The sequence below is a fragment of the Mobula hypostoma genome, chromosome 19, assembly GCF_963921235.1.
Source record: "Mobula hypostoma chromosome 19, sMobHyp1.1, whole genome shotgun sequence".
In the NCBI taxonomy this organism is placed as follows: Eukaryota; Metazoa; Chordata; class Chondrichthyes; order Myliobatiformes; family Myliobatidae; genus Mobula; species Mobula hypostoma.
This window is the reverse complement of record NC_086115.1, coordinates 38,768,123-38,794,632: the sequence shown is the minus strand read 5'-3', so window position 1 is coordinate 38,794,632 and position 26,510 is coordinate 38,768,123. Positions and strand designations below refer to the sequence as shown.

Here is a 26,510-nt window from a genome sequence, read left to right as displayed (position 1 = left end):
TTGCAGTAATTGAGAAGTTTTTACTCGTGCAGTAATAAAATTATTTGTAATTTGCTCTAGGACTTGATTGATACATTGCTACCAAAAGTACTTCCCACTATAATTGATGGCCTGCAGGACCTGGATGATGATGTTCGTGCCGTAGCAGCAGCTGCACTTGTACCAGTTGTGGAAAATCTTGTACAACTTCAGGCATCTGAGGTTAGTTCCAAATCTTTCAAGTGTGAAGTGAATATTAAGATAGGAACAGCTAAGGATCTCATTTACTAGTTTTTTTTAAAGCAAAATGAAGTAAAATAACTTCTTAAAAATGTTCAGATCTAGTTTAGGTTATGACATCTAGAGGAACTGCCAACCTGGTGCATTTTTAATCTTCTTTCATTACATGCAAGCTTTGATTGTGAGGATCTAAAGGGGGGGGGAAAGTAACCACGGGTGCTTTAAAATATAGTTGTCTTTGAAAAGTCAACATTATTCCAATTGATTTAACTCAGTCAAGTTTCTGTGTTCTTCATTGCCTATTACTTCAGAAAGATATCCTGCAATTAATGTGCTGTGCTGCTTACCCATCATGAAGTGATGTGGGTGGTTGAATCTACCCATAAAGAGACTAGATCTATCAAATAAGTGTATCTGTCAATATAATAACTTTTCTTCAGAAACTTACTTTCATTTGTCCTATTTTAGTCATGTGCCTTTTACTTTATGTTCTTGTTATGAAAACTGCTTCTGTTAACATTATCTTGTAATTCGACCTTCCTGCTGTGGTGGTACTTAACTTACTTGTAACTAGTAGCTGTTGAAATTTTATCTTGCAAAAAGCCATGGTTTATTGCAAATCATTGAATATTTACTATATAGGAAGCCATTCAACCTAACGAGTGTGTGTCAGCTATAGAGCAACTCTCTCTGGTTCTATCTACCAACTCTTCCAAAATGGCTTTGTAATTTTTTTCTTCACTGTATATTTAGCCATTTCTCTCAAATTCCACAATGGAGCAAACCTCTACCACATGTTCACAAGTTACTTTCTAGATTCCAACCCCTCACTCAGGTGAATTTCCTCTTGTCATTCTTAATTCTGGTGCCACTTACTTCACACCTGTAACCTCTAGTCTTTGGCCCTTCACTAAAGGGATCAGCCTGTCAATTCATTTTACCCAGAACCCCTCATCATTTTGTATACTTCCAATCAAATTTTCCTCAAAAATAGTTTCATTTTTTTCAGGAAGATGAGAGGCAAAGCAAGAAGAGAAATTAGAAAAATACTAACTGCTATAAATGGGCAGCATAAACATAGCTGAGCAACAATAAGTGGTGAACTACAGAGAAATGTTTAAAAAAAATTAAAATTTTAGGGCCTTGTAGTTGAATGTTAAATTAATTACTCAAACTGAATTGAACAGAGATGATCTCATTGCAACTATGAAAACATAGTCGCAGGGTGTGTGAATGAGAACAGAATATTCCAGGGTAATTGAAATTTGGAAAGGACAGACAGAATTTAGCGGTGCATCACCAATATATGGGAGGCAATTCATACAGTAGTAACAAATTACCTTGACATGTCAGTTCATAGAATTAGTTTGGTTGCGATGAGGAGGAGCAACTAGCAGAAAACATGTTGGGAGTTATTTATAGGCCACCAAATAATGGAAGTAATGTTGGGTGAGTCAGAAGAATGGAAATCAGAGATCTATTTAATGGAATAATACTGTAATTATGCCTAGATATACACTGGACAAATCAAATTTGCTTTATTAAAGTAGAAGGTGATTTTGTGAAATTAATTCAAGGCAGTTTCCAACAAGGAAAAAGGTTATTCTTGGTCCCATTTTGTGCAATGAAAAGTAGTTGATTGCCAATGGGACCTTTGGAATGAGTAACCATAATATGATTAAGTTTTTAAATTGATCTATATAACTTTCAAATCCAATGTAGAGCTAGGGTCTCAATTCCAAACAAAGAAAACTGAAGGTTTGAGTGGAGAGTTGGGAATAGTTGATTGGAAGAATGCACAGGCAAGCAATGGTGAAGATTTAAAGAAACAATGCACAAATAGCAAAAATAAATTAATGCATGAAAGCCCAGAAGGGAAAGAGGCTGACCAGAGAAATTAAAGATAATATTAAATCAAAAGAGAAGGTTTACAAGGTTGCCAAGAAATAGCAGTGACCCTGAGGGTGGGGAGCATCTGAGAACTCGTAGGGAGAATTATAAAATTGATAAAGGCAAGACAATTTGTTCAAGTCTTTTTTTTTATAGATTCGTTAAAAAGGAAAAAGCTAAGGAGGGGAAATGTGGGCACATTAGAGACAGGTGAATTTATAATGGAGAAGAAAGAAATAGAGGAATTAAACATTAATTCTACATCCTGCTTCCTGCCAGATGTATTAGGGAATTGAATATGATTAGGAATGAGGCACTGAAGAAACTAAGTAGCATCTACTATCTGTTAAAATAGTCTAGAGAAGCTGATGATCTTGAAAGCTGATCATTCTTAAAGGCATTGAAATCTACTTTGCAATGTTCTCAAAGAAGTGGCTTTAGACATAGCGGGCACTCTTGTTATAATCCAAGTTTCTGTACGTACTGAAATTTTCCCTGTAGATTGAAAATTGAAAACGTGACCCCACTATATAATAAAGGAGGGAGAGCAAAAAACAGCAAAGTGCCAACCTGTTAGCTTAACGTCAGTGGTCATAAAAATGGTGTAGAACACAAAGGATTTAATAGGAACTTGAAAAGAATAACAGAATTGCAGTGTCAACATGCATTTATGAAGGGAAAATCACGTTAACTAGTCTGGTCAGATTCTTAAAGAACAGTAGAATAAATAAGGTAATGCAAGTGGACATCGTGTATTCTGGTTTCCAGAAGGCTTTCAAAAAGATACCATACAGGAGGTTGATTAACAAGGTTGCATCACATGGAAATTGAGAATAATGAATAGACATGGACTGAGAATTGATTATTGGAAGAAATCAATTCGTAGGGTAAATGGATCCTCCTTGGGTGGCAGACTTTGATTAGTGTGGTACCAAAGGTATTGATGCTTGTGTCCGGCTGTTCATAATTGTTTTCAATGATTTTGCTAAGGAGACTAAATATCTTGCTTCCAAGTTTGGTGACGCAACTAAACTAAGTAGGATTATGAATATGAAGTGAGGTATAAGGCTTGAAGTAGATATTCACAAGCTGTGTGACTGGGCAAGAACATGGATGATGGCGTATAGTGTAGAAAAATGTCATTCATTTTGCTTCAAATAATAAAAACATTGGTGAAATGATGAGAGTGGGTCATTTTAATGTTTAAAGGTATGTACTTTTAGGTGTGCTTGATCTGATGTCAGTGAAGGCCAACATGCAGGTACAATAAACCTTCAGGAGTGAAAATGGAATTGGCCTTTACTGTTAGAGAGTTTGACTACAGAAATAAGAATTTTTTTTGTCCAATCCTGCCAAAGGGTTTCAGCCCAAAGCGTTGACTATACTCTTTTCTGTAGATGCTGCCTGGCCTGCTGAGTTCCTCCAGCATTTTGTGTGTGTTGCAAAAACTTTTTATTTTTATTTTTGCAATTGCAGAAGTCCCTAAGCCATTGTTCTGGTCTCCTTACCCCAGAAAGAATGTACTTCGATGTAGGGAGCATAATGGAACATTTAGAGGGCCAAGGATTTGCCATATAAAAAGAGATTGAGGAGACCTGGACTGTATTCTGTAGAGTTTAGCAGAATGAAATTTCATTGAAAGTTAGAAATGTTTTATGGAGCTTGAAAGACTAAATACTGAGTGGCCCTAGTTTACCTAACTGAGGAAAAACTAAGTAAGAATAGATGCTGGACTATAAAATGGAACTGAATATCATCTGCATTACTGCCTTGATTACCCCTTCCCCTCAGCCATCACCATCTTTTGTCTCAATTTGTTATATAATGCTGTAAGACTTGTTTGCAAGGAATGGCTGAATTATGAGCTGCAATAATTCATAATAACTATAGATTTTGAAATTTTTAAAATCCTGAATTCCAGAGATGTGGACAAATATTTCCATGAACCCACCACACGATGCCTGACAAGATTTGTGAAATTTCATCCTCCAAGTACCAGTTAAAACCACAAGTACGATGTTGTAGATCTGGCGTATTACACCCTATGTGACATCTTTTACTTTGTCAAGTGGCACATGACTCAAGCCATTTCATTCATTGCTACTTTCTATACAACAAAATGTGTTTTGGATTGTTGTGGTTGTAAAGAACTATATTTACATGGATACATAATTAGTAAACCATGCAACCTTCTTTGAATAGTACTTGCTAAATAGTAACATGTTTGGAAGAGAAAACTACTTTTCATTTTCATCAGTCATAAGTATCTGTTAGCCTATCCAGTGTTTAGACCTCAGGCTGTCTAGAATGGCGCATAAACCTGTAAACTAACAACTTGGAGACAGAATGGTATTTTTGAATTAAGATTCATCTACTCTACATAAGCATCATTATGTATCTTCATATGAAGGCTGTGAATTACACAATAAATTGTTAGCAGAATAAAGCAAGTTTTAAAAAGAATTGGCTGAGTTAAAGTCTATTAATTGATGTATTCTTTGACAGAGGCCCTTGCCATTTAGCATCCCGTCCTCTTTTCCCAACTTGCAGAGTTGAACAATTTTTGCTATCTGAGTACCTGCAGGCTTTAAAGCTGAATTTGTGGTTTTATTTTTCCTTTTGGATTTGTACATCCTTTTTATATAATACCTCCTTTCTGCAAGTTTACCAATTTTTCACAAACTGAGACATTTTAACTTTTGGTATCTTTCATGGATATTTTTAATTTCAGCAAGTACAGTACTTGAGAGCAGTTCCGTTTAATTTAACAGCTTATTTCTCAGCGAGAATTTTTGCCTACTAAGAAATACACTATTTGATCATATTCAGAAAAAAATGTGTTGCAGAAGATTGATCATAAGCTTTCTTTTTCCTCTTAAAGATACTTTAATGAGACAAGGGCCTCATATCTCTAATTAGTGCTAATATACAGTAGGCTGCCTATCTAATTAAACACATTTTAATCAGAGTGGGCTTTCTTTATCTTAGTGTCTCTTGTCAGTATATGTGCATACATGAACATCAAAAGATTTAACCTGAAGCTTTTTCTTTAGCTGCACCTTCTACCATGCAATTTAGTCGCTTCTAATATTACTTTGAGCAATACATTATCACCACAACACCTCCAGGTGCCTTCTGAGTTTGGCAATGCAAGGTGCATGCCGCCCAGCTATTCACAGAGTATGTGTGATTCTGTTAACTTTCCTGATGCGTATATTTGTTTTATGATTTCCTCACCAACTCCTGCTAACATTGGATCATGATTTGCCATTTCCTTTGCTCACTTTTTTGTTCTCATTTTTCTAGGTGCCATTTATTGTCAATACTTTATGGGATGCTCTTCTAGACTTGGATGATCTTACAGCTTCTACTAATAGCATTATGACTCTACTTGCTTCACTATTGACATATCGTCAAATTCAACAGTATAGGTGACTGTTTAAGAGATCTTAATGGCTTTAGTAGAATAATGTTGAAGTATCTTGTGAAAAGGGACTTTTGGGTTAGATGTGCTGTTTAAAATTTGATTCTTTTAGTTTTGATTTATTTCTTGTTTACCATTTATTGTTCATGTTTACAATATTCTGACTTTGACAAAAAAAATTACAGCATGTTATTTTTAAAATCAGACATTTCAGCCCAGTGTGCATTCTCAAATTTTAAGCTTAATCTAATTCTATTTTGCTTTTACAACATTGATTTGGTATCTTTTTTTTCCCTATGATTATTTACTTTCTGCTTAAGAGCTATTATAACTTCTGCATTTAAAAGGAATTTTTGATCAGACATTTCATATCCTGATGACTTCATCGATTAAATAAACCCTCTGACTGTGAAGAAGAGACTAAAATAATATGATAGGAATAAAACTATTTTGTTGTGAGAGGATTCTGAAGAGTAATTAGAGCTATCTTAATCATGCAAGTATCACTGAAGGATACAGTTAATGTATTTAATAATTTTGGAATAGCCTTTTTTATGACAAAAATCTTCGGGAGTCCAAGTTCGAGAATTGTCATGGGCGAAATCATAAATATGAACTTTAGTCTCTCCAGGACACTGTAGAATAATGGAATATCAAACATTTCATATTTATACAGTACTGTGCAAAAGTGCTAGGGTACCTTTCCTTTGCATAGTACTGTACTAATTTTATGTATTGGACTGTACTGCTACTGCAAAAAAAACATTTCATGACATGTGAGTGATGATTAACCTGATTCTGATATGGGTCTCTGTTATGGGTAGAGCTGGGGGGGGGGGGGAAGGGGGAGGGGGAAGGAGGAGAATGTCTCTCTGGTGCTTTCTGTAATGATCAATAAACAAATTGTTTGGATTCAAATGGCCTTGCATGGTGTCTCAGGGCTGGGTGTGTCTGCACCCGTACTACCTGCCTGCCCCCCCCCCCACCCTTGCCACTCCTTCTCTGCCACCTGTCCCACCCTTCCTACGGTGCTCCATACTTGTCATTCCCAACATCCTTTGCTCCAGTCAGACTCAACCTCCGCTCCACGTTGACATACAGCACTGTGCAAAAGTCTTAGGCACCCTATATATGTATATGTATGTGTGTATATATATATATGTGTGTGTGTATGTATATGTGTGTGTATGTATATGCCTAAAATTTTCACACAGTACTGTAGCTTTTAGGGATATCTTTTATAATTTAAAAATACAAATTCTGCAGCAAGCATTCACAGTTCTTTAATAAGACTAGATGATGAGGTTCTGTAGGATGTCTAGGCACATGTATTCATAAATCCATGGAGGTAGAAGAGCATGTTGAGATCATACAGTTGAGCCATTCTAAAATAGAGGTATGGACCACAAAAAAAGCATGCACTGGATTGGCTAAACAAACTGTTTTGTGCCATAACAGGTTAATTATTACATTATATGTACTCCCATTACAAGCTCAATATTGTATCTGTTTAAGTACATTTTTTCTTTACTCTTGTATAACACTACACATTTTTATTAACAGTATCCAGCAGTCGCTTACAGTTTTGGTGCCTCGTGTTTGGCCGTTTTTACGCCATACTATTTCTTCTGTTCGGAAAGCAGCTTTGGAAACTTTATTCACTCTTCTGTCTACACAAGACCAAGTATGTATGATGTACTGTGCAACTGCTTATCTGTTTGCATTGATTTTACAAATACTTTCAGAGTGTGGATATTTTTACACAGTATATTTGCAATGTAATTATTTTCTTTTCAGTCCTGTGTAATGTGGTTAACGCCAATTCTACAAGATATGTTAAGACATATATATCAATCTTGTATCTTGGAAAGTAATCAAGAAATTTTGGAACTTATTCAAAAGGTAACTTTTCCTTGTATTTAATGATATCATAATGCAGAAAATTTAATAAATAGTATTTAAATAGATTAATTGTTTTAAATGATTCTGTTATTGAATCTTTTGCATTTGATTTAGTTATTTCATTTCATTCTTTGCTAATTGTAGAATCAATTAGCCATTTAGAGTGTGCTTGATTAGGTAAAATATTTGAGGTGTTACAAAGTTTTAACAGCAGTTTATTTCCAGTAGTATTTTTGTTTAAATCTAGGGATTCCATGTGCGGAGTAAACTCCCCAGGAGCAGCAAATAGTTCAGGGAGTGCATTGAAATGCTATTTATTAGTTTTGTTTATGCTTGTGTCAGTTTAATATTAGTTTGCTATTGCAAAAACATGCAAGAACTGTATAAATGTGGTATAGGGTACTGTCTGCCCCATCCATTTACACAGTGTTCCATTTGTCTTCATAGTGCAGGTGTAATGGATTTTAACATCTCCTTCAGTCCTCCTACCAATTACTTTAATCAATGTCCTTTGCTTTTTTTTTATCTTCAAGCTGTTGGAAATGCAATACTTCTTACTTAACCAAGCCCTGACAATTTTTTTAAAATTTCATTTAGGTCTTTCTTCAGCCTTCTGTATTCTAGAGGAAGCAAGCCTGTTCTGCCTTTACACTTAGCTTAAAGTTCTCCTGCCCTCACAAATCCTTTTAAATTCTGTGTACCCTCTTCAGTGTATGATTAGAAATAAAATTATGACAATGTAAATTAATCTCCATATATTTAATGCATCAATAAAGCATTATTTTCCTCTTGTATTTAGGTGTGGTTGGAATTGTTGAATAAAGCCCCTCTTCAATATGTGGTTGCTGCTGCTTGTCCTTGGATGGGAGCTTGGTTATGTTTAATGATGCAGCCTTCTCATTTGCCAATTGATTCAAATATGCTGCTAGAGGTTAAAGCCAAATCAAAGGTAATTTTTCTTGGTATTAGATGACGTTGATTTCCCATACTTTAAGAGTGCACTGCGCGTGTGTACATTAGGAAACTGAGCTTCATGTCATTCATCCCTTCCCTGAAGCATGTAACATCATGAGTCTTATCCTAAAATATCAGCAGATGAAGATTCTCTGTCAGCCGTTCCCTACTACACAAAACCATTTCCAACAACCCGCCACAAAGCTCGTCAGCATCGATCCTTGCATTATCCCTCACATCCAGTTCAGAGTTATGCACATAAGAGATACCGCCAAAGCTGTATCTGCAAAATTTGAGAAGGAGAAACTAAATTCCAATGTGTCAATATTTCAGTGGAATGAAGGAAATTACAATGACGTGAGAGGGGAACTGGCCAAAGTTGACTGGAAAGGGACACTAGCAGGAAGGACAGCAGAGCAGCAATGGCTGGAGTTTCTGTGAGAAATGAGGGAAGTGCAAGACATATATTCCAAACAAGAAATTTTCAAATGGGAGAAGGACACTACCGTGGCTGACAAGTGAAGTTAGAGCCAAAGTAAAAGCAAAAGAGGGCATACAAGGAAGCCAAAGCTAGTGGGATGATAGAGGATTGGAAAGCTTTTAAAAATTTGCAGAAGGAAACTAAGAAAGTAATTAGGAAGGAAAAGAGGAATTATGAAAGGAAGCTGGCGACTAATATCAAAGAAGATACTAAAAGCTTTTTTAAGTATATAAAGGGTAAAAGAGAGTTGAGGGTAGATATAGGACCAATAGAAAATGACGCTGAAGATATTGTAATGAGAGACACAGATGGCAGAGGACTGAATGCGTATTTTGCGTCAGTCTTCACAGTGGAAGACATCTGCAGTATACTGGATATTCAGGAATGTCAGGGAAGTGAAGTATGTCCAGTGAAAGTTACAACTGAGAAGGTGCTCAGGAAGCTTAATTCTCTGAGGGTGGATAAATCTCCTGGACCTGATGGAATGCACCCTTGGGTTCTGAAGGAAGTAGCTGGAGAGATTGCGGCGGCATTAACAATGATCTTTCAAGAATCGATAGATTCTGGCATTGCACTGGATGTCTGGAAAATTGCAAATGTTATTCCACTATTTAAGAAGGGTGGGAGGCAGCAGAAAGAAAACTATAGACCTGTTAGCCTGACATCAGTGGTTGGGGAAGTTGTTAGAATTGATTGTTAGGGATGAGATTACGGAGTACCTGGAGGCAAGTGACAAGATAGGCCAAAGCCAGCATAGTTTCCTGAAAGGAAAATCCTGCCTGACTAATCTACTACAGGGTAGACAAAGGAGATGCAGTAGATGTGGTGTATTTGGGTTTTCAGAAGGCCTTTGACAAGGTGCCGCACTTGGAGGCTGCTTATGAGTCTATGGGATGTTGAGGCTCTGTAAGGCACTTGAAAGACCACACCTGGAGTATTGTGTGCAGTTTTGGGCTCCTTAGTTTAGAAAGGATACACTGACATTGAAGAGGGTTCAGAGTAGATCCACAAGAATGATTCCAGGAATGAAAGGGTTACTGTATGCGGAACGTCTGGCAGCTCTTGGGGTGTATTCCCTGGAGTTTAGGAGAATGAGGGGTGTTCTCTTGGAAGCATTCCGAATGTTAAAAGGCCTGAACAGATTAGATATGGCAAAGTTATTTCCCATGTTAGGGGAGTCTAGAACAAGAGGGCATGACTTCAGAATTGAAGGACGTCTGTTTAGAACAGAGCTGCGGAGAAATTACTTTAATCAGAGTGTGGTAAATCTGTGGAATTTGTTGCCACGAGTATCTGTGGAGGCCAAGTCATTGGGTGCATTTAAGGCAGAGATAGATAGGTTATTGATTAGCCAGGGCATCAAGGGGTATGGAAAAAGGCAGGGGAGTGGGGATGACTGGAAGAATTGGATCAGCCCATGATTGAATGGCAGAAAAGACTTAATGGGCAGAATGGCCTGCTTCTGCTCCTATATCTTATGCTCTAAAACTATTGTCAAGTCAATGGTGGCAGTGATAAAACCCTTGATACACTTAACCAGAATGTCTAGGTCACGCACATACACAACCCAGTGATTACAACAGACTGAGCCTCATGGGTATGACTCCAAAGAAGAAAAATCACCGAATGGTGAAGAACAACTAGAATTGGAGGATGGAGATGCAGGGAGTGAGGAAGGCGTTTTCGCATGAAGTTGGATGGGAAGCTATGATATTAAAAGAACATTTTGTAATGATGTTTTAAACTTGTGTCGTGAGAAAATAATTTTTCACTTGAGCAACCAATAAAAATGAATGAAGGGGATCTCATTGAAACCTATCAAATGTTGAAAGACCTGGATGGAGTGGATGTGGAGGGAATGTTTCCTATAGGGGGGGAATCTAGGACCAGAGGACATTACCTCAGAATAGAGGTACATCCATTTAGAATGGCGATGAGGAGGAATTTCTTCAACCAGGGGCGGTGTATCTCTGGAATTCATTTCCACAGTTGGATGTGGAGGCCAGGTCATTGAGTGTATTTAAGACTGAGTTTGATTGATTCTTGATACGTCAGGGCTTGAAAGGTTATAGTGAGAAGGCAGGAGAATGGGATTGAGAGAGAAATGGATTAGCCATGATGAAATGCTGGAGCAGACTTGAATGGCCTAATTCTAGTCCAGTACCTTATGGTTTACTTATAGTCCCATTTCCTTACAGTCCAGGTATGAGTAGATTGAACAGGTTTGAACTGAAATTAATGCATTATTGAACAGGAAGGTGCCTACGAATTGATCAATAATTCATCCATTTCTTTGGTAGGAATATAGTTATAATTATCAAATTTGAAATATGTATGATACAACTCATCCAGACCAGCTGTATGTAACCATTCCTATTTTGATTTAGGAAAAATCTTGTACTAAGCACCGACAAGGGCAAGCTCCAACAAAAGAAGTGAGGCAAGAATATGTTGCTGGTTTGGACACCATTAATGAGGATCAAGCTACCAGAGATTATGTAGTAACGCGAACACGCCTAAAGGCAGCCAGGTACGATAACTCATTTTAAAATAATTTGTACTGAGGTTCACAAAATTGCTTCCATTTTATATGTTCACATACACACGATAAAATCAAGAATATGAGATGAAGAGTCCATGAAAATGAGTTCAGAGGTTGTTGGAACATTTCAATGATGGGGCAAGTGAAGTTGAGTGAAGTGAAGATATCCCCTTTGGTTAAGTGCCTGATGGTTGAGGGGTAATGATAGGTCATGAACCTGATGGTGAGAGTCCCTAATGGTGGTTGCTTCTTTCCTGTGACAATTTTTTGTGTAAATATGTTCAATAGTGGGGAGTGTTTTACCCATGATGGACTGGGCTGTATTCACTACTTTCTGCAGGATTTTCCATTCAAGACCTTTGGTATTTCCTTACCAGGTTGTGACCCATCTGGTCAATATGCTCTCCAGTACACCATGCCAAATCTTCACAAACTTCTAATGAAGTAGAAGCGCTTCCATGCTTTCCTTGTAATTTGCACTTGTGTGCTGGGCCCAGAACTGGTCCTCCAAAATGATAACACAGAGGAATTTAAAGTTGCTGAACCTCTCCACCTCTGATCCTCTGAGGACTGGCTTATGGACCTCTGGTTTCCTCCTCCTGAAGTCAATAATCAGCTACTTGGTCTTGCTGACATTGAGTAAGAGGTTGTTATGGCACCACTCGGCCATATTGAGGAAGAAATTGAGGATCTTGCTTTGGATGTAATACTAACTTCATAGTTGTGCTAATCTGTTTATCTCTGCAAAGGTTTAGCAAATTTGCATAATACTCATCTTTTCCTAAAATAAGAACAATCTGTACAGGTATCCCGCTAAGTCCTGATGCTCTGTCAACTTGTAGCAAATGTTGCAAGTGTCTGACAGTGGCTGGCAGAATGCAACCCTAAGTCTTGCATCTCAGCGCTGACCAGCTGCTCCTCTCCCCAAAGGCTTCCCTAATACTGGCCTTCACAGACAGCTTCTGAACACTGAAGCTCTTGTCGCAATAAAGCACCCTTGACTCTGAGGAATTACACTCTTATTCTTTAGGTTTTGTGTTGATACTTCTGGATAACAGGTTAACTTCACTAAGTTAACAATATAATGATTACTTTAGTCATAGCTGAAGTGTGTTCAAAGTATGAGTTTCTTTGAACGTGTGATAATTTAACCCAAATTGTACTGTTTTACAGTTGTTCTACATCTAATTGAGATAGTAAACTTTATACCTTCTTGTTCAAAGGTTGCTAGGAGCACTCTGCTGTTCCATGTGTGAGCCAAGTGTCAATTCCATCAATCAAGAAGTGAAACCTGCTGAGTCTCTTGCTCAACTCTTGTTGTTCCATTTGAACTCCAAGTCTGCACTGCAGAGAATTGCTGTTGCATTAGTCATTTCTGAATGGGCTAACCTCAAAAAGGTATAGAGTTTATTAGAACTATTAATGATTTTAAATTGTTGTGATTTCTTCATTTGTTGCTTGACCAATTTTAAAAAGATGCTGAATTTTAAGCATACATCTTGAATGATGTGTATTAACTTGTCTCAGTTTCACTGTATTTTTACCACACAGAATAATTCTGACAGCATTTTCATTTAATAATTTTGAAATTTTGTTTACTCTCACTCTTGGATTTTAACTAACTATGCTCATTTGTGTATCAAGTGTTTTATATTGTGTCTGTTTACTAAAGTTCAGAAAATGTTATACATTCACAAAAAAAATCCAGAATTTGTTAGAATCATGTTTCATTTAGAACATGTCTTTTTATCTTTCTGAGGAACCTGGATACTTGATAGTTAATGTAATATTTAAACTGTCCAGCTCATTTATTCAGTATTTAAGCTGAAGCATTTTGCATATTGTACATTTTGTGAGCAATTTTAACTTTATGACAATGACTGAATCTAGGTTTGATTTAATTCTAGGACTGTGTGGTTGTATCTAATGCTGTACAGCCACGATTGATGGCTATATTGTCTGAACATCTTTATTACGATGAGATAGCTATTCCATTTACACGAATGCAGAATGAATGTAAACAACTGATTGCATCGTTAGTTGAAGCCAACTGTGATGTCAGGAGCAGTGTGAACAACAGTGTCTTTACCATAGATCAAGCAAATGAACTGGTAAGTTTGTTTAAACAGAGAAGCAGCAATGAGAAGTTGTGCGAACTAGACTGAAAGATATAATTGTCAAAGAATGCAGTTTTCCCTCTCCATCATGCTTGTAAGTTTAATCTAAATAAATTCTGAGTATGATACTAATGTTTTTGTTTTATAAAAATGTAGCATTTAAAATTAAATATTGTTTTAGAATATTTAAGATATTTGTCATCTGCATATTGTCATGCTTTTTTTTCCATGTATCAAAATTTGTGAGCAATTGTATAAATTTTATCTAAAATGGAACTCCGCATTTTGTAAATTAAAGGAAAGATGCAAATTTTAGTAGTCAGGTTGGAGGCTCATACATTAAAAGTGCACAGGAAAACCACATTTGCTTAACTAAAAACCTCCCTATATAAAACTGCCTGAGTAAGTAGATAGAAGCAGAGGGAAAAATATACAATGACACTTTGAAATTCAAAGATATTTAATAATTTTTTTTGGCCAAGCCTGACTTACAGTGCATTAAGAATATTCAAAAGGAAGTATTGTAAATGCCAGATCACTAAAGTAAAGTTAAGAATTTTAACAGTTTTTGTATAAAGTTAATGCTCGTTCTCTTTAGTGTAAAATATAAATTAATGCTCTTGATTCTTTTTAATTGAAGATCACTACAACATTCAATGAAGTGACATCATCCCATCGTTTGAAGCCCAATGTTATCCAACAATTGGATAGCAAGCGCCAGCAGGTACAGATGACTGTTGCAGAAACAAATCAAGAATGGCAAACTCTTCATCTGAGGGTTCATATATTTTCTGCTTGTGCAGTTATTAACTTACAGCAACTTCCAGAAAAACTGAATCCTATCATTAAACCATTAATGGAAGGAGTGAAAAAGGAGGAGAATATACTTGTTCAGAATTATGCAGCTTCTTGCATTGCTAAATTGCTCCAACAATGTACAGCAAGATGCCCTTGTCCCAATCCCAAAATTGTGAAAAATCTTTGCAACTCTGTTTGTGTGGATTGTACAGTAACTCCTTCAGCAACCTCTCCAGTACCCACATCTAACAGTGTGGATAACTCTAAAGGTAATAATATATGAGGAAGGGGCACGTCGTGTCAATGTGTAGAGATATTCATTTCAAATTGAATTAGTTAAATGTTAACATTTAGCAACTTCTATATTTTCACTAGTTGTCCAAGCTCTCCTTGTGTAAGTGGGTGATCAAGTGTACCCCACAGCTTTGTACAATTTTGTGCATTAAATATTGTGTCAGTCTTCATGCATCATGATATTGTGTCCGCATGATTTCGTCATTCTAATAAGAATTTGCTCTTGATAAATATGTTTGTCTAAATATATACATGGTTAATAATATAAAATTTTTAAAATGAATACTTAAATATCAATTGTACTGGTGTAAGGAACTGAATAGTATATACTGATAATTTTTAAGATTTAGGAGTTCAATGTTTAGAATCTAATTAAAAAATATACTAACACAACAATCGTGTCTTTTCATCTTAGGACCAAATTCTGAAAAAGATGGAATGCATCATGCAGTAAATAAGACCAAGGGAATTATCACACTCTACAGGCATCAACAAGCTGCCTTTGCTCTAACCAGTAGACGAGGGCCAACACCCAAAGCTCTCAAAGGCTCATCTGCAGACATTCCTCAAGGGAGTGTGGGGATTAGTTTGAGTGAACATGATGAGGTAAATGACTAATTACAGATGTAATGTAATACAGTTTAAACTAGTCAAGTGTATATTTCTTGGCTGATTACATGCTAGCAGGCCAAATAATTGGATATTCTTTTCCATATACTCTGATTTGTGTTAATTGATAGAAATTGAATTATTGATGTGTCTGTGTTCTTTCATCATTAAATCTAAGAGATGTACGTCATTGATAGTCATTTCCTTTAATGGATCACTGGTCTAGACTTTTTTCCATTGACATTGAATAGATGAAAATTTAGCTCCTAAATGTGGTTTTCCATTGAGTACCTAAAGATTCTGGATTAATCTATTCATTAAACTAATCAATAATAATAATAGGTCATTGTCTGAACTAGAGAGGAGCAGCACGTTATGAGTTGCTGTTTCTCTTGCACTATCATTTCAGAATATTATGTCAACTTTAGAGAACCCAAAATATTTGGGATTTGTTTTCAATATTTAAGGAACAACCCTCATATCTGTTGCAGACCCAGAAGTCAAACCTAATTCAGAGAAGAGGAGCTGAATATGCACTTACCACGATTGGAAAGCACTTTGGTGCAGAAATGGCTACAACTCTGCCTTACCTCTGGGACTCTATGGTTGGACTCCTAAAAACTCATGTAGATGTTCATAATTTCAGTATGTAAATTTTCCCTATATCATTATGTAATTCTGTTGTATATACTATATGATATAGAGAGAAAATGGCTTATTTATGCTTTTTTACAGATGGAAATGTGGTACTTGAAAAGGGAGATGTCGCTGCCCAGGAATTAGTTAACTCATTACAGGTGCTGGAAATCACAGCAGCAGCAATGGGCTCTGACATCCATGCCCAGGTTTGTTAAACATGAAATCTAAAACAAAATGCATGTACAACTAACTTTTATCAAAAATTCTCAAAATACTCAACCTTGTACATTTAGAATTCATGTTTAATTGCTGGCAAAGTTAATTAAAGATGTGTACATTGATGAAATAGTTTACATAGCACATTTGCTTGAAGTTGCCTAGATCAATGTAATTTGCCCTACATTTGTCAATTTTGAAGTTAAGTTCCTATTGCTAATTTATGATCTTTATGATCCTATCTGTGATTTTTGATGGCTTTACTAATAAAATGTGTTTTTAAATTCTTAACTTTAATGTAAAATAATGAAAAGCAATTTAATTCTTTCTTTTTCAGTTATTGCAACATCTTCCACACCTTTGCACTTGTTTGCGACACCCATACACTGCAGTGAGACATATGGCTGCAAGATGTGTGGGTGTAATGAGCAAAATAGCTACAATGGAAACGATGAGTATATTCCTGGAGAAAGTTCTTCCTTGGTTAGGAGCCATTGATGATAATACAAAGCAAGAGGGAGCAATTGAAGCTCTAGCCTGTATCCTTAATATACAAATCCAAATCTTGTACTCTATTTATGTGTCTTCTGCACCTTCTACATACACATGATTTTCAAAAGTTTTATTGACTTGCATTTTCACGATAACTGAGGCTTTCATAGCGGCAGATGTGGTTACTTGTGTGTTGGTCCACTTGAATGATATGGAAGTAAGGTCACCAGTCATTAAGATGTCCCAAGAGTAATAGGCCTGCATAGTGATTCAGAAACAATTAAACATCCAATTAAATAAAACTAATTGAATCCATCTTTTACTTTTTGTACTATTAACTAATTATAGAATACGTTTGGCCCTAAGGAAAATACTTTGTAAGTTTGCATGTTACCATGGAAAACCACAGTGAAAGTTTTGAATTACATTGTTAGTGTTCATATTTTTCAGTGCTTCCCATTGCCTTCCTTCTCCATTCCCCATTTCCCAATCGTGATTCCCCTCAGCCTGCACTCTTCCCAGTCTCAGTCCCTAATAGAGCCCCATCTCACAATCAGGTTTTCACACTCACGTATGTCATGATTTTTTTTTAAAGCGGCAGCAGTACACTGCAGTACATAAAATTACCATAATACTGTGCAAAAGTCTTAGACACGCTGAAGACTTTTGCACAGTACTGTACAGGGGAGAAAATCCACAAAGTTTTAACTAGATATTCTCCACATTTCATAATTAAAGTTTAAAATAAAAATGGTTACTTTTGGCAGGTCTTCTATGTATTAGAATTATAGTGGAATGATTTGAAATAAATTATTGTACTAATGAGAGCAATCACACAAATAATTCCTTAACAGCAATATACAGGCATTATGGAGCAACTTGATGTAGATATCATCCCATATATTGTACTGTTGGTAGTCCCTGTACTGGGCAGGATGAGTGACCAAACAGATAGTGTGCGATTTATGGCTACACAGTGCTTTGCAACATTGATTAGATTAATGCCACTAGAGGTAAGTTTTGAAAGGTTATATTTTGGCAGCTACCTATCCAGCTCTCGCATGAATACAGAACATCCTTTGGTTCGTTGTGGTCTGACCATCCACTCAACTATTGAGACTAAATCCAATGAACTTTAAGGCAGTTGTTTTGATTGTATCTTAGTCATTATGCACTAAAGCATGGAAACAGACCCTTCAGCCCATCGAGTCTGTGCCAAACTATTCTGCCTGGTCCAATTGTCCTGCACCTGGACCATAGCATTGTGGGATTGATTTTAAATCGTATTGTCCTGTTTCCTTTCCTAAGTCTTTTAATTATTGATTTTTACACAGGAATACACTTCTGTGTACACTATCAACATTACCATGATTTTGAACAACTTGAAATACTTTTATACACAGTTTACAAATTTTTACCTCGTTCTTGGAGAAATAATGAAAAGTACAACCTCTGGGAAATTCAATTCACAATTTAATGTAGAAAAATGTGAAAGCCTGTTTGAACAGTAACGCCATGGCCTGTGAAGGTACCCAGCATATCCTCAGGACTGCACTGATGATTGTGTCCGGGTGTCTTCAACTCAAAGGCAAGTCTGCTACCACTGAGGCACATACTTATATTGGATTCTTTCAGCCAGCAAGCACTAGAGTCTTTTACTTATCAGTTCCAAAAAATCCAAAGAGGATTCAGGATATAATCCATTGCATTATTCAATTCCCCAGATCTTCCCCCGTGTAACTGGAGGAATGATAGATATATAGTTTCAGTTCCACAATGGAATACATAATACAAATTCTAAATTACAGTCTATTTTACAGGCTGGTATTCCGGATCCACCAAATATGTCCGAAGAATTGATTAACCAAAAGGCCAGAGAGCGCCATTTTTTGGAACAGTTATTAGATGGGACAAAGTTGGAAAATTACAAAATTCCTGTTTCTATCAAAGCAGAACTCCGGAAATATCAGCAGGTAGGAAACCCCTATATTCCTGGTGTTATTCTTGAGAGCAGTTATTTGTGATATTTTTCCCCCTCTATGAGCAGTTATCATGGAGGCATTTTTTAATTGTATTATACAAGATTGATTTGTAAACTTATGGTGGCTAATATCAGTGACCTCTGGTTTGATATGTCACTAAGATAACTTGTATATTAATAAGTGTTCTTGTGCATTTTATCATTGAAGGATGGTGTAAACTGGTTGGCATTTCTGAACAAATATAAGCTTCATGGAATTTTGTGTGACGATATGGGTCTGGGAAAGACATTGCAATCAATTTGCATTCTTGCAGGGGATCATTACCTCAGGTAATTTGAAGAAAATGATTCACGATATATTTTGTTGAAACTCCGTCATTGAAGGAGTAACAGTCAATTTGTGTGTTCACAGGACTCAGGAGTTTACAAAAACTCAGGCAGAAGATAACTCCCCTCTACCATCATTGGTAGTATGTCCTCCAACCCTGACGGGACATTGGATAGATGAAGTGGGAAAGTTCTGTTCTAAAGAAATACTATATCCATTGCACTATACTGGACCTCCCACTGAGCGGGCAAGGTACATTTTAATTTGTTATGCCATGATCACTGCGTTCACAGATGCAGTACAGTCATCCCCCTTACCCGCGAGGGATTGGTTCCGGGACCCCTCGCAGATACTCAAGTCCCTTACTCAACCTGTCTCAATGCGGTGGACCTTAGGACTCAGTGGAACCCCGGACCTTATTTAACCTGTCTCAGTGCAGTGGGCATTAGGACCCGGCGGCGGAGCTCTGAATCTGCAGTGTTTCTGTTCACGAAAATAATAATCACAATCGTGATTTAAAATAAAATGGAAATAATAAAGCGATCAGAAAGAGGTGAAACGCCATCGGTCATTGGAAAAGCGTTAGGCTACAGTCGGTCAACAATCAGAATAATTTTAAAGGATATAATGAGAAAGGTCCTGCCTGATTAAAGCAACAATTACTACGCAACAAAGCAGTGGTTTAATTATTGGGTTTTGGGTTTTTGGTCCTCCACATCAACCCGGCAGGGATGGACAGCGCGCTCGGGAGCGATCTGTCACTGGAATGAACTCGGGAACTTCCATTCCTGAGCCCGGCGCTGAAACATATGTTTCTTAAGTATTTTATGTGCATAGAAAGGTAAAATATATACTATATACTAAGGCAAACGTTTGACTAACTGACACTAAATAATACCGGATGTCCCTGTTCTGACTTACTTAGTAAGAGAACTTGCGTTTTTTTTCCCCATCCCAATCCACGATAACCTACGCACATCCTCCCGTATACTTTAAATCATCTCTAGATTACGTATAATACCTAATGCAATGTAAAATAGTAGTAATACTGCATTGTTTAGGGGATAATTACAAAAAAATGTCTGTACATGTTCGAACAACAAGTGCTGGAAGCACACTTCCGGGTTTTCTCGATTCACGGTTGGTTGAATTCACGCATGCCGAACTCACGGATAAGGAGGGCCGATTGTAGTTACTAATCCATTTTAAGTTTTGAGGCATATTTTATGTACAAACGTATATAAATCATCAACTTTTATTCTTATGAATTAAATTTCATTTCTAATTTATTCATTTATAAATTATGCTTTTAAAAGACATTTTATCTGTAATATGTTTATGTTGCATTGGGTTTCAGGTTACAGCACCTTGTGAAAAATCATAACCTTGTTGTAGCATCATATGATGTTGTTCGAAATGACATTGATTTTTTCAAGTAGGTATACATTTCTATTCAAAATAGCAGGTGTTCTATGTTGACTAGTGTGTGTTCTGTCTTAATTAACAATCTAGATTGGTTGTCATTATTTCTAGTGAAATGTTCACTTTGCATGAAACATTTGAACTTTCCTTCTACTTTCAGAAATATTAAGTGGAACTATTGTATTCTTGATGAAGGGCACATCATCAAGAATGGTAAGACAAAACTTTCAAAAGCAGTTAAGCAGCTAACTGCAAGCTACAGATTAATACTTTCTGGAACACCAATACAGGTATTTATCTTTGTAGCATTACATCGTTTAGTCGAGTAATGGCACAATCCATTGCGTTGGTTAAAGGGAAAACATCAAACAGACGATGTAAAATGAGAAGGAATTTGTCACTAGAGCTACTTGATGCAAGTTGCAAATGCAAATGATGCCATGGCCAGGTAGCATGAAGTAAATACTTTATATGTAGGATTATGTCTTCAATGAACTGAAATATTGTGTTTTTTTTTAAATTATTGTACGCTGAAAATTGGCTCATTCAGTTTTCCCCTAGAATGATTGAGCTAAAATTTGAAAGGATTTGGCAGCTACTGTTTTGAAGACCTTGATTCCTTTTGGTACCAAAAACTCATTAATAGAAGCAATTGTTATTTAAAAGCTTAGGTGCAGTGCTCTATGTCTGTTACTAAATATTCTTTTCTGATTGTTTGCTTTACTCCTTTCCATTAAGTCAGATATGACTCATTACTGGCTATAGTCCAAAGTATTAACCTTACTAAACAGTTAATTATGATCAGGATGAAACTTTATTGTTGTGTATACCTACGTAGTGATGTGGAAACTACTTCATTTGGATTCATTTTAAATATTAAATAGAATTTACTTCAAACAGTTGAAAATGTAGAAAATCCACCCCTTCAAAGTAAGAAATCCTGTGCTTTTTTGGTGGATACGATGATTTTGGTACATTATTGGCCAGGTTAAAACAAAAGTTAAGAAATTACATTTGATAATTTTGTGACTAAGAAACAAAATAAATGTCAGAGCTCAAGAACAGATGAGTATAAAATATATGGAGTACATGCTAAAACCTTTCAAGGAGATCTGATGCCGCCACCATGTTTAAAAGGCAAATAAAGAAACATAAAAGGGTTGAAGCAGGTCAATATTAATGGTTTAAGAAGTGGTATAAAATACAGTTTGACTTTTTAACCTGAAATGATGTGCCATCTGTGTATAATAGAAAAAACAGGCATTATCTTTCTTTCATGCAGTTGTAGCATGATTAATTAGAAATCATAAGTACTCAAAGGCATAATTTTGACATAAAGAAGGCAAATATTACTAAGCTTGTCTCATTGTTCTCTTTCTGTTTTTTTTAAACATTTTGTTAACTTCTAAGCTATTCTGTGTTATTTTTTTCTTTGCAGCAATCTGATTTTTAGGAACAATGACCACCATCATTTATATTTTTAATGCCCCTTGATAACAGAAATAGGGAAGCTTACTGGCAAATTGAATTGCATATAGTATCCTGATTCAAACAATTCTATGTGACCTAATGGTATACTTTATGAATATGGACCAGAGTATTTGCTGGAATAAAACACCACATAAGTGTAAGAAATAAATGAGAGTGAATGATGTTTGCAACCCTTCATTATTTGCTATGGTTGCTGCTCATAGTTTAGAGGGTCTGTAATGAAACAATTATACTTATTTCATGTAAATAGAAGAACCTTGAATGGTTAAGAGGAATAAATCAATCTTCAAGGTTAGTGTAATTAAGAATTGGAGAAGAGGGGGAAAAAAAAGTCAATCATGTTATAGTTTTTAGACATTCTGTTGAAATCCTGCAAGTTATCAATGAACCCACTTTACATGCTACAGATACTAAAATGGTTAGAGTTTTAAAAGAAATGAAAAAAATGATATTCAAAATAACCCAAATGAAAGGATATTTACGAGGAGTGACTGATAAATTCGTGGCCTAAGGTAGAAGGAGTCAATTTTAGGAAACCTAGCACATTTATTTTTCAACATAGTCCCCTCCTGCATGTACACACTTAGTCCAGCAGTCGTGGAGCATACGGATCCCTTCTTTGTAGAAGTGGTCCACGGCAGGGGTGATTGATAAGTTCATGGCCTAAGGGTAGAAGGAGATGAGTTATTAACTTCAAACTTTCTGCATTATCACTCAGAGTTGAACTGCACGTGCATGTAATGAGAGCGTCTTGGACCTCCAGGTGGTCCACAGCAGGGATGATTGATAAGTTTGTGGCCTTATGTAGAAGGAGATGAGTTATACAGCTCTTGTTACTTGCACGTGCAGTTCAACCCTTTGAGTGAAAATGCAGAAAGTTTGAAGTTAATAACTCATCTCCTTCTACCTTAGGCCACGAACTTATCAATCACCCCTGCTGTGGACCACTTTCTGGAGGTCCAAGACGCTGACTTCTACAAAGAAGGGATCCGTATGCTCCACAACTGCTGGATTAAGTGTGTAAATGTAGGAAAAATAAATGTGCTAGGTTTTCTAAATTTGACTCCTCCTACCTTAGACCACAAACTTATCAATTGCTCCTTATACTATAATAAAAACAAAAACAACAGGAATTCTGCAGATGCTGGAAATTCAATCAACACACATAAAAGTTGCTGGTGAACGCAGCAGGCCAGGCAGCATCTCTAGGAAGAGGTGCACTCGACATTTCAGGCCGAGACCCTTTGTCAGGACTCGTACCCCATCTGTTACTTATTTTTATACACACATTCTTTCTCTCACTCTCCTTTTTCTCCCTCTGTCCCTCTGAATATACCCCTTGCCCATCCTCTGGGTTTACCCCCCCCCCCCGTCTTTCCCGGACCTCCTGTCCCATGATCCTCTCGTATCCCTTTTGCCTATCACCTGTCCAGCTCTTGGCTCTATCCCTCCCCCTCCTGTCTTCTCCTATCATTTTGGATCTCCCCCTCCCCCTCCAACTTTCAAATCCCTTACTCACTCTTCCTTCAGTTAGTCCTGACGAAGGGTCTCGACCTGAAACGTCGACTGCACCTCTTCCTAGAGATGCTGCCTGGCCTGCTGCGTTCACCAGCAACTTTTATGTGTGTTACTATAATAAAAATATTTGATTGTAACAGAAGAAATGCAAGGCCAAAAGAAAGGTAAGATGATTCTATAAAAATGAATTTGGACTATGGATGCCCATCTTTTAATTAAATTTATAAAGTGCAATAAAACTTAGTTTCAGTTTTAAAATTGTTTCTACAGAGCACATGGACTTCAGATACTTTGTGCTCTATCAGTTCATCTTAGATATGCTTATCCCTAGATAATGTGTTGTCACTGAATTAGAATGTGTAATTTAATCTGAGATCATGAGATGAGTTGGAACAGTCCAAAAATTGATATGCTGAAAGTTTCCTATGAACATTTAAGATGTTTAATTTGAAATTCATTTTGTGTCAATGCAGAACAATGTCTTGGAACTCTGGTCATTGTTTGACTTCCTGATGCCAGGATTTTTGGGTACTGAGCGGCAATTTGCAGCTCGTTATGGAAAGCCAATATTAGCTAGCAGAGATGCTAGGAGTTCTTCAAAGGAGCAGGAGGCAGGTAAGATGTTATTTTGTACCTGTACGGTATGATTCTGAGAGGGTGACTATATCAGGCTGTCACATTACCAGTCTGGGTCTGCTTGTTCAGTTTAGACACCAGTCTCAAATATTGTTGAGGAGGACTTTGCAAAGTCAACTAGGCTGGAAGTATTTTTGAACTATTTGAACTGCATAGGTCCATCCAGTCCTATTATTTCATTTCGACTAATGGTAACGAATACAACTAGTTTGCTAGAAATCTAAGAATCAACCAATCGGAATCGGTCTAAATTCACATCTAGGCCAGACCAAGTAAGGTGGCAGACTTTCTCCCTACTGATGAATGATTTTTTTGAAACAGTCTAGTAGGTGTTGTGGACTGGTAATTGTTGTACCATTTTTTTTTAAGTACTGTCTGAATAGGAGTTCCTTACCAGACATAGTTTGAACTTGAGTCTCCAGATTGTTAATCTAGGCATCTGGATTACTAGTTCAGTAATTTAACCTCTGCATCACCAGATCCATAAGATCATATATGAGTATAAAGTGTCTTGAGATGGTAGATATGGAGAGGATAGTTCCTCTTATAGGAATATCCTGAATTAGGGCCATTGTTTAAAAATATAGTTGCTCATTTTGGATGAGAATGAGACAAAATTTCTTTTCTGTTCTGGAACTCTGTTTGTCAGGGATTGATGAGCACAGGGTCTTTGTCTATTTTTAAGGAAAAGGTAGATGTTTGATATGGTGGAGAAATGGAAATGTGAAGTTACAGTCAGATCAGCCATGATCTTGTTAAATATTGGAGCTGATTTGAGGGGTTAAGTGCTCATACTCCTAATTTCAAAGTAAATTATTACCAAGGTATGTATATGTCACCATATACAACCCTGTGTTTCATTTTCTTGGGTGTTACTATTTTACATACACAGTAAATCTAAGAAACACAATAAATGAAACCAAATTTCCCTCAGGGATTAATAAAGTATATCTATCTATCTATAAAAAGGCTGTACCCAACAGAATGGGCAAACCAATATGCAAAAGACAACAAACTGCTAATACAAAAGAGAAAAAAATAATAATAAATAAGCCATAAATATCGAGAACATGAGATAAAGAGTTCTTGAAACTGAGTCCATTGGTTGTGGGAACAGTTCAGTGATGGGGCGAGTGAAGTTATCCCCTCTGGTTCAAGAACATGATGGTTGAGGGGTAATAACTGTTCCTGAACCTAGTAGTGTGGGTCCCGAGGCTCCTGTACCACTTTCCCAATGGCAGCAGTGGGAAGAGAGCATGGCCTGGATGGTGGAAGTCCTTAATGATGGACGCTGTTTTCCTGCAACATCACTTCGTGTAGATGTGCTCAGTGGTAGGGAAGCCTTTACCTGTGGTGGGCTGGCATTTTCTGTTCAATGGCATTGTGGCATTGGTGTTTCCATACCAGGCCATGATGCAACCAGTCGATATACTCTCCACCATACATCTATAGATGTCATGCCGAATCTTTGCAAACTTCTAACGAAGTAGAGGTGCTGAGTTGTGAAGTATTACTTTTCTCTTGAACTTGTCTAATAAGGTCATTTTTGGTATTTTTCCTCTGTGCACCTTGTTTCGATTATCTTGAGTTCATAGATCTGTTATTTTCAATGTGGATAACCAACATGCATTCTGCATCAAAAACAAAGCAATAATATGTTATTAGCTCAGATTTCATGGATATATCATAGTCCAAGATGCATACATAGTTTGAAATTGCAGTCTTGAAGACTTTTTGAGACTTTTAAATTGCCTAAGTTGCCATTCACAGTAAAACAATAAAATTCTGCACAAAATGGTCAGGTCTGTCAGTAAGCTTCTATAAGCAAACTTTAAAAGAAAAGGTAGCTTACTTGTTTCATCATTCAATTAGTTTCATGTTGATACAGTTGTAAAATAATTATGTAATTAGAATTCAAGTTTTTATATTTTTAAAAAATTCAAAATGTTTCAGTGCATGAAGTATTACTTTGCAATTTTCTTATAAAGTAAAAATTCAGAAAAAACATTGCTCTCATGCCGTAGGTGTTCTTGCAATGGAAGCATTGCATCGACAAGTACTTCCTTTCCTACTACGCAGAATGAAGGAAGATGTCCTTCAAGATCTTCCACCTAAGATAATACAAGATTATTACTGTAATCTCAGTACTTTACAGGTATGTTGTAATATCATGAAGAAAGCTCCAACAAAATCCCTGAGCCTAGAAACTGACAGTGTAATGATATTTGCGTGTTTTGTGATTGGAACTTGCAGAAATGCAGTAACTAAGTGTTCAGGTATTTAGAATAGAAGAGGTGTATCAGCAATTTTTCTTCTGTCCTTTTTTCACGTGGCAATGGAAACATATACTGACACTAAAAGAAGTTGCAACAACATTTACGTGTCACACAAAATTCTTCAATGAGCATCAATTTTCTCACTAAGTTTGGATTCAAGTTAAGAAGTCATGAAGATAGTATGTATTCAACATTTACCCTGGGGATTACAGCTTTGCCAAATGAGAAATTGGTCTTTTCCTTCCACCATCTTTTTCTGCCCTTCGCAGTCTCCATTCTCT

The 26,510-nt window shown here is 36.6% G+C and overlaps 1 protein-coding gene across 2 annotated transcripts in view; it reads left to right on the top strand.

Annotated features, from left to right (window-relative positions):
• The window catches only part of btaf1 (BTAF1 RNA polymerase II, B-TFIID transcription factor-associated), an 88,384-nt gene that overhangs the window by 44,496 nt on the left and 17,378 nt on the right, over positions 1–26,510 (top strand). For both annotated transcript variants that reach the window (XM_063071732.1, XM_063071731.1), the window contains exons 12-32: positions 61–201; positions 5,416–5,540; positions 7,097–7,217; positions 7,331–7,435; positions 8,235–8,384; positions 11,258–11,400; positions 12,636–12,810; positions 13,320–13,523; positions 14,170–14,596; positions 15,037–15,227; positions 15,722–15,875; positions 15,966–16,075; positions 16,423–16,624; positions 17,442–17,590; positions 18,398–18,550; positions 18,767–18,888; positions 18,971–19,138; positions 20,244–20,321; positions 20,469–20,598; positions 23,791–23,932; positions 25,978–26,108. In XM_063071732.1, the coding sequence (XP_062927802.1) occupies positions 61–201; positions 5,416–5,540; positions 7,097–7,217; positions 7,331–7,435; positions 8,235–8,384; positions 11,258–11,400; positions 12,636–12,810; positions 13,320–13,523; positions 14,170–14,596; positions 15,037–15,227; positions 15,722–15,875; positions 15,966–16,075; positions 16,423–16,624; positions 17,442–17,590; positions 18,398–18,550; positions 18,767–18,888; positions 18,971–19,138; positions 20,244–20,321; positions 20,469–20,598; positions 23,791–23,932; positions 25,978–26,108 (3,321 nt within the window). The remainder of the gene's footprint in view (positions 1–60; positions 202–5,415; positions 5,541–7,096; positions 7,218–7,330; positions 7,436–8,234; positions 8,385–11,257; positions 11,401–12,635; positions 12,811–13,319; positions 13,524–14,169; positions 14,597–15,036; positions 15,228–15,721; positions 15,876–15,965; positions 16,076–16,422; positions 16,625–17,441; positions 17,591–18,397; positions 18,551–18,766; positions 18,889–18,970; positions 19,139–20,243; positions 20,322–20,468; positions 20,599–23,790; positions 23,933–25,977; positions 26,109–26,510) is intronic.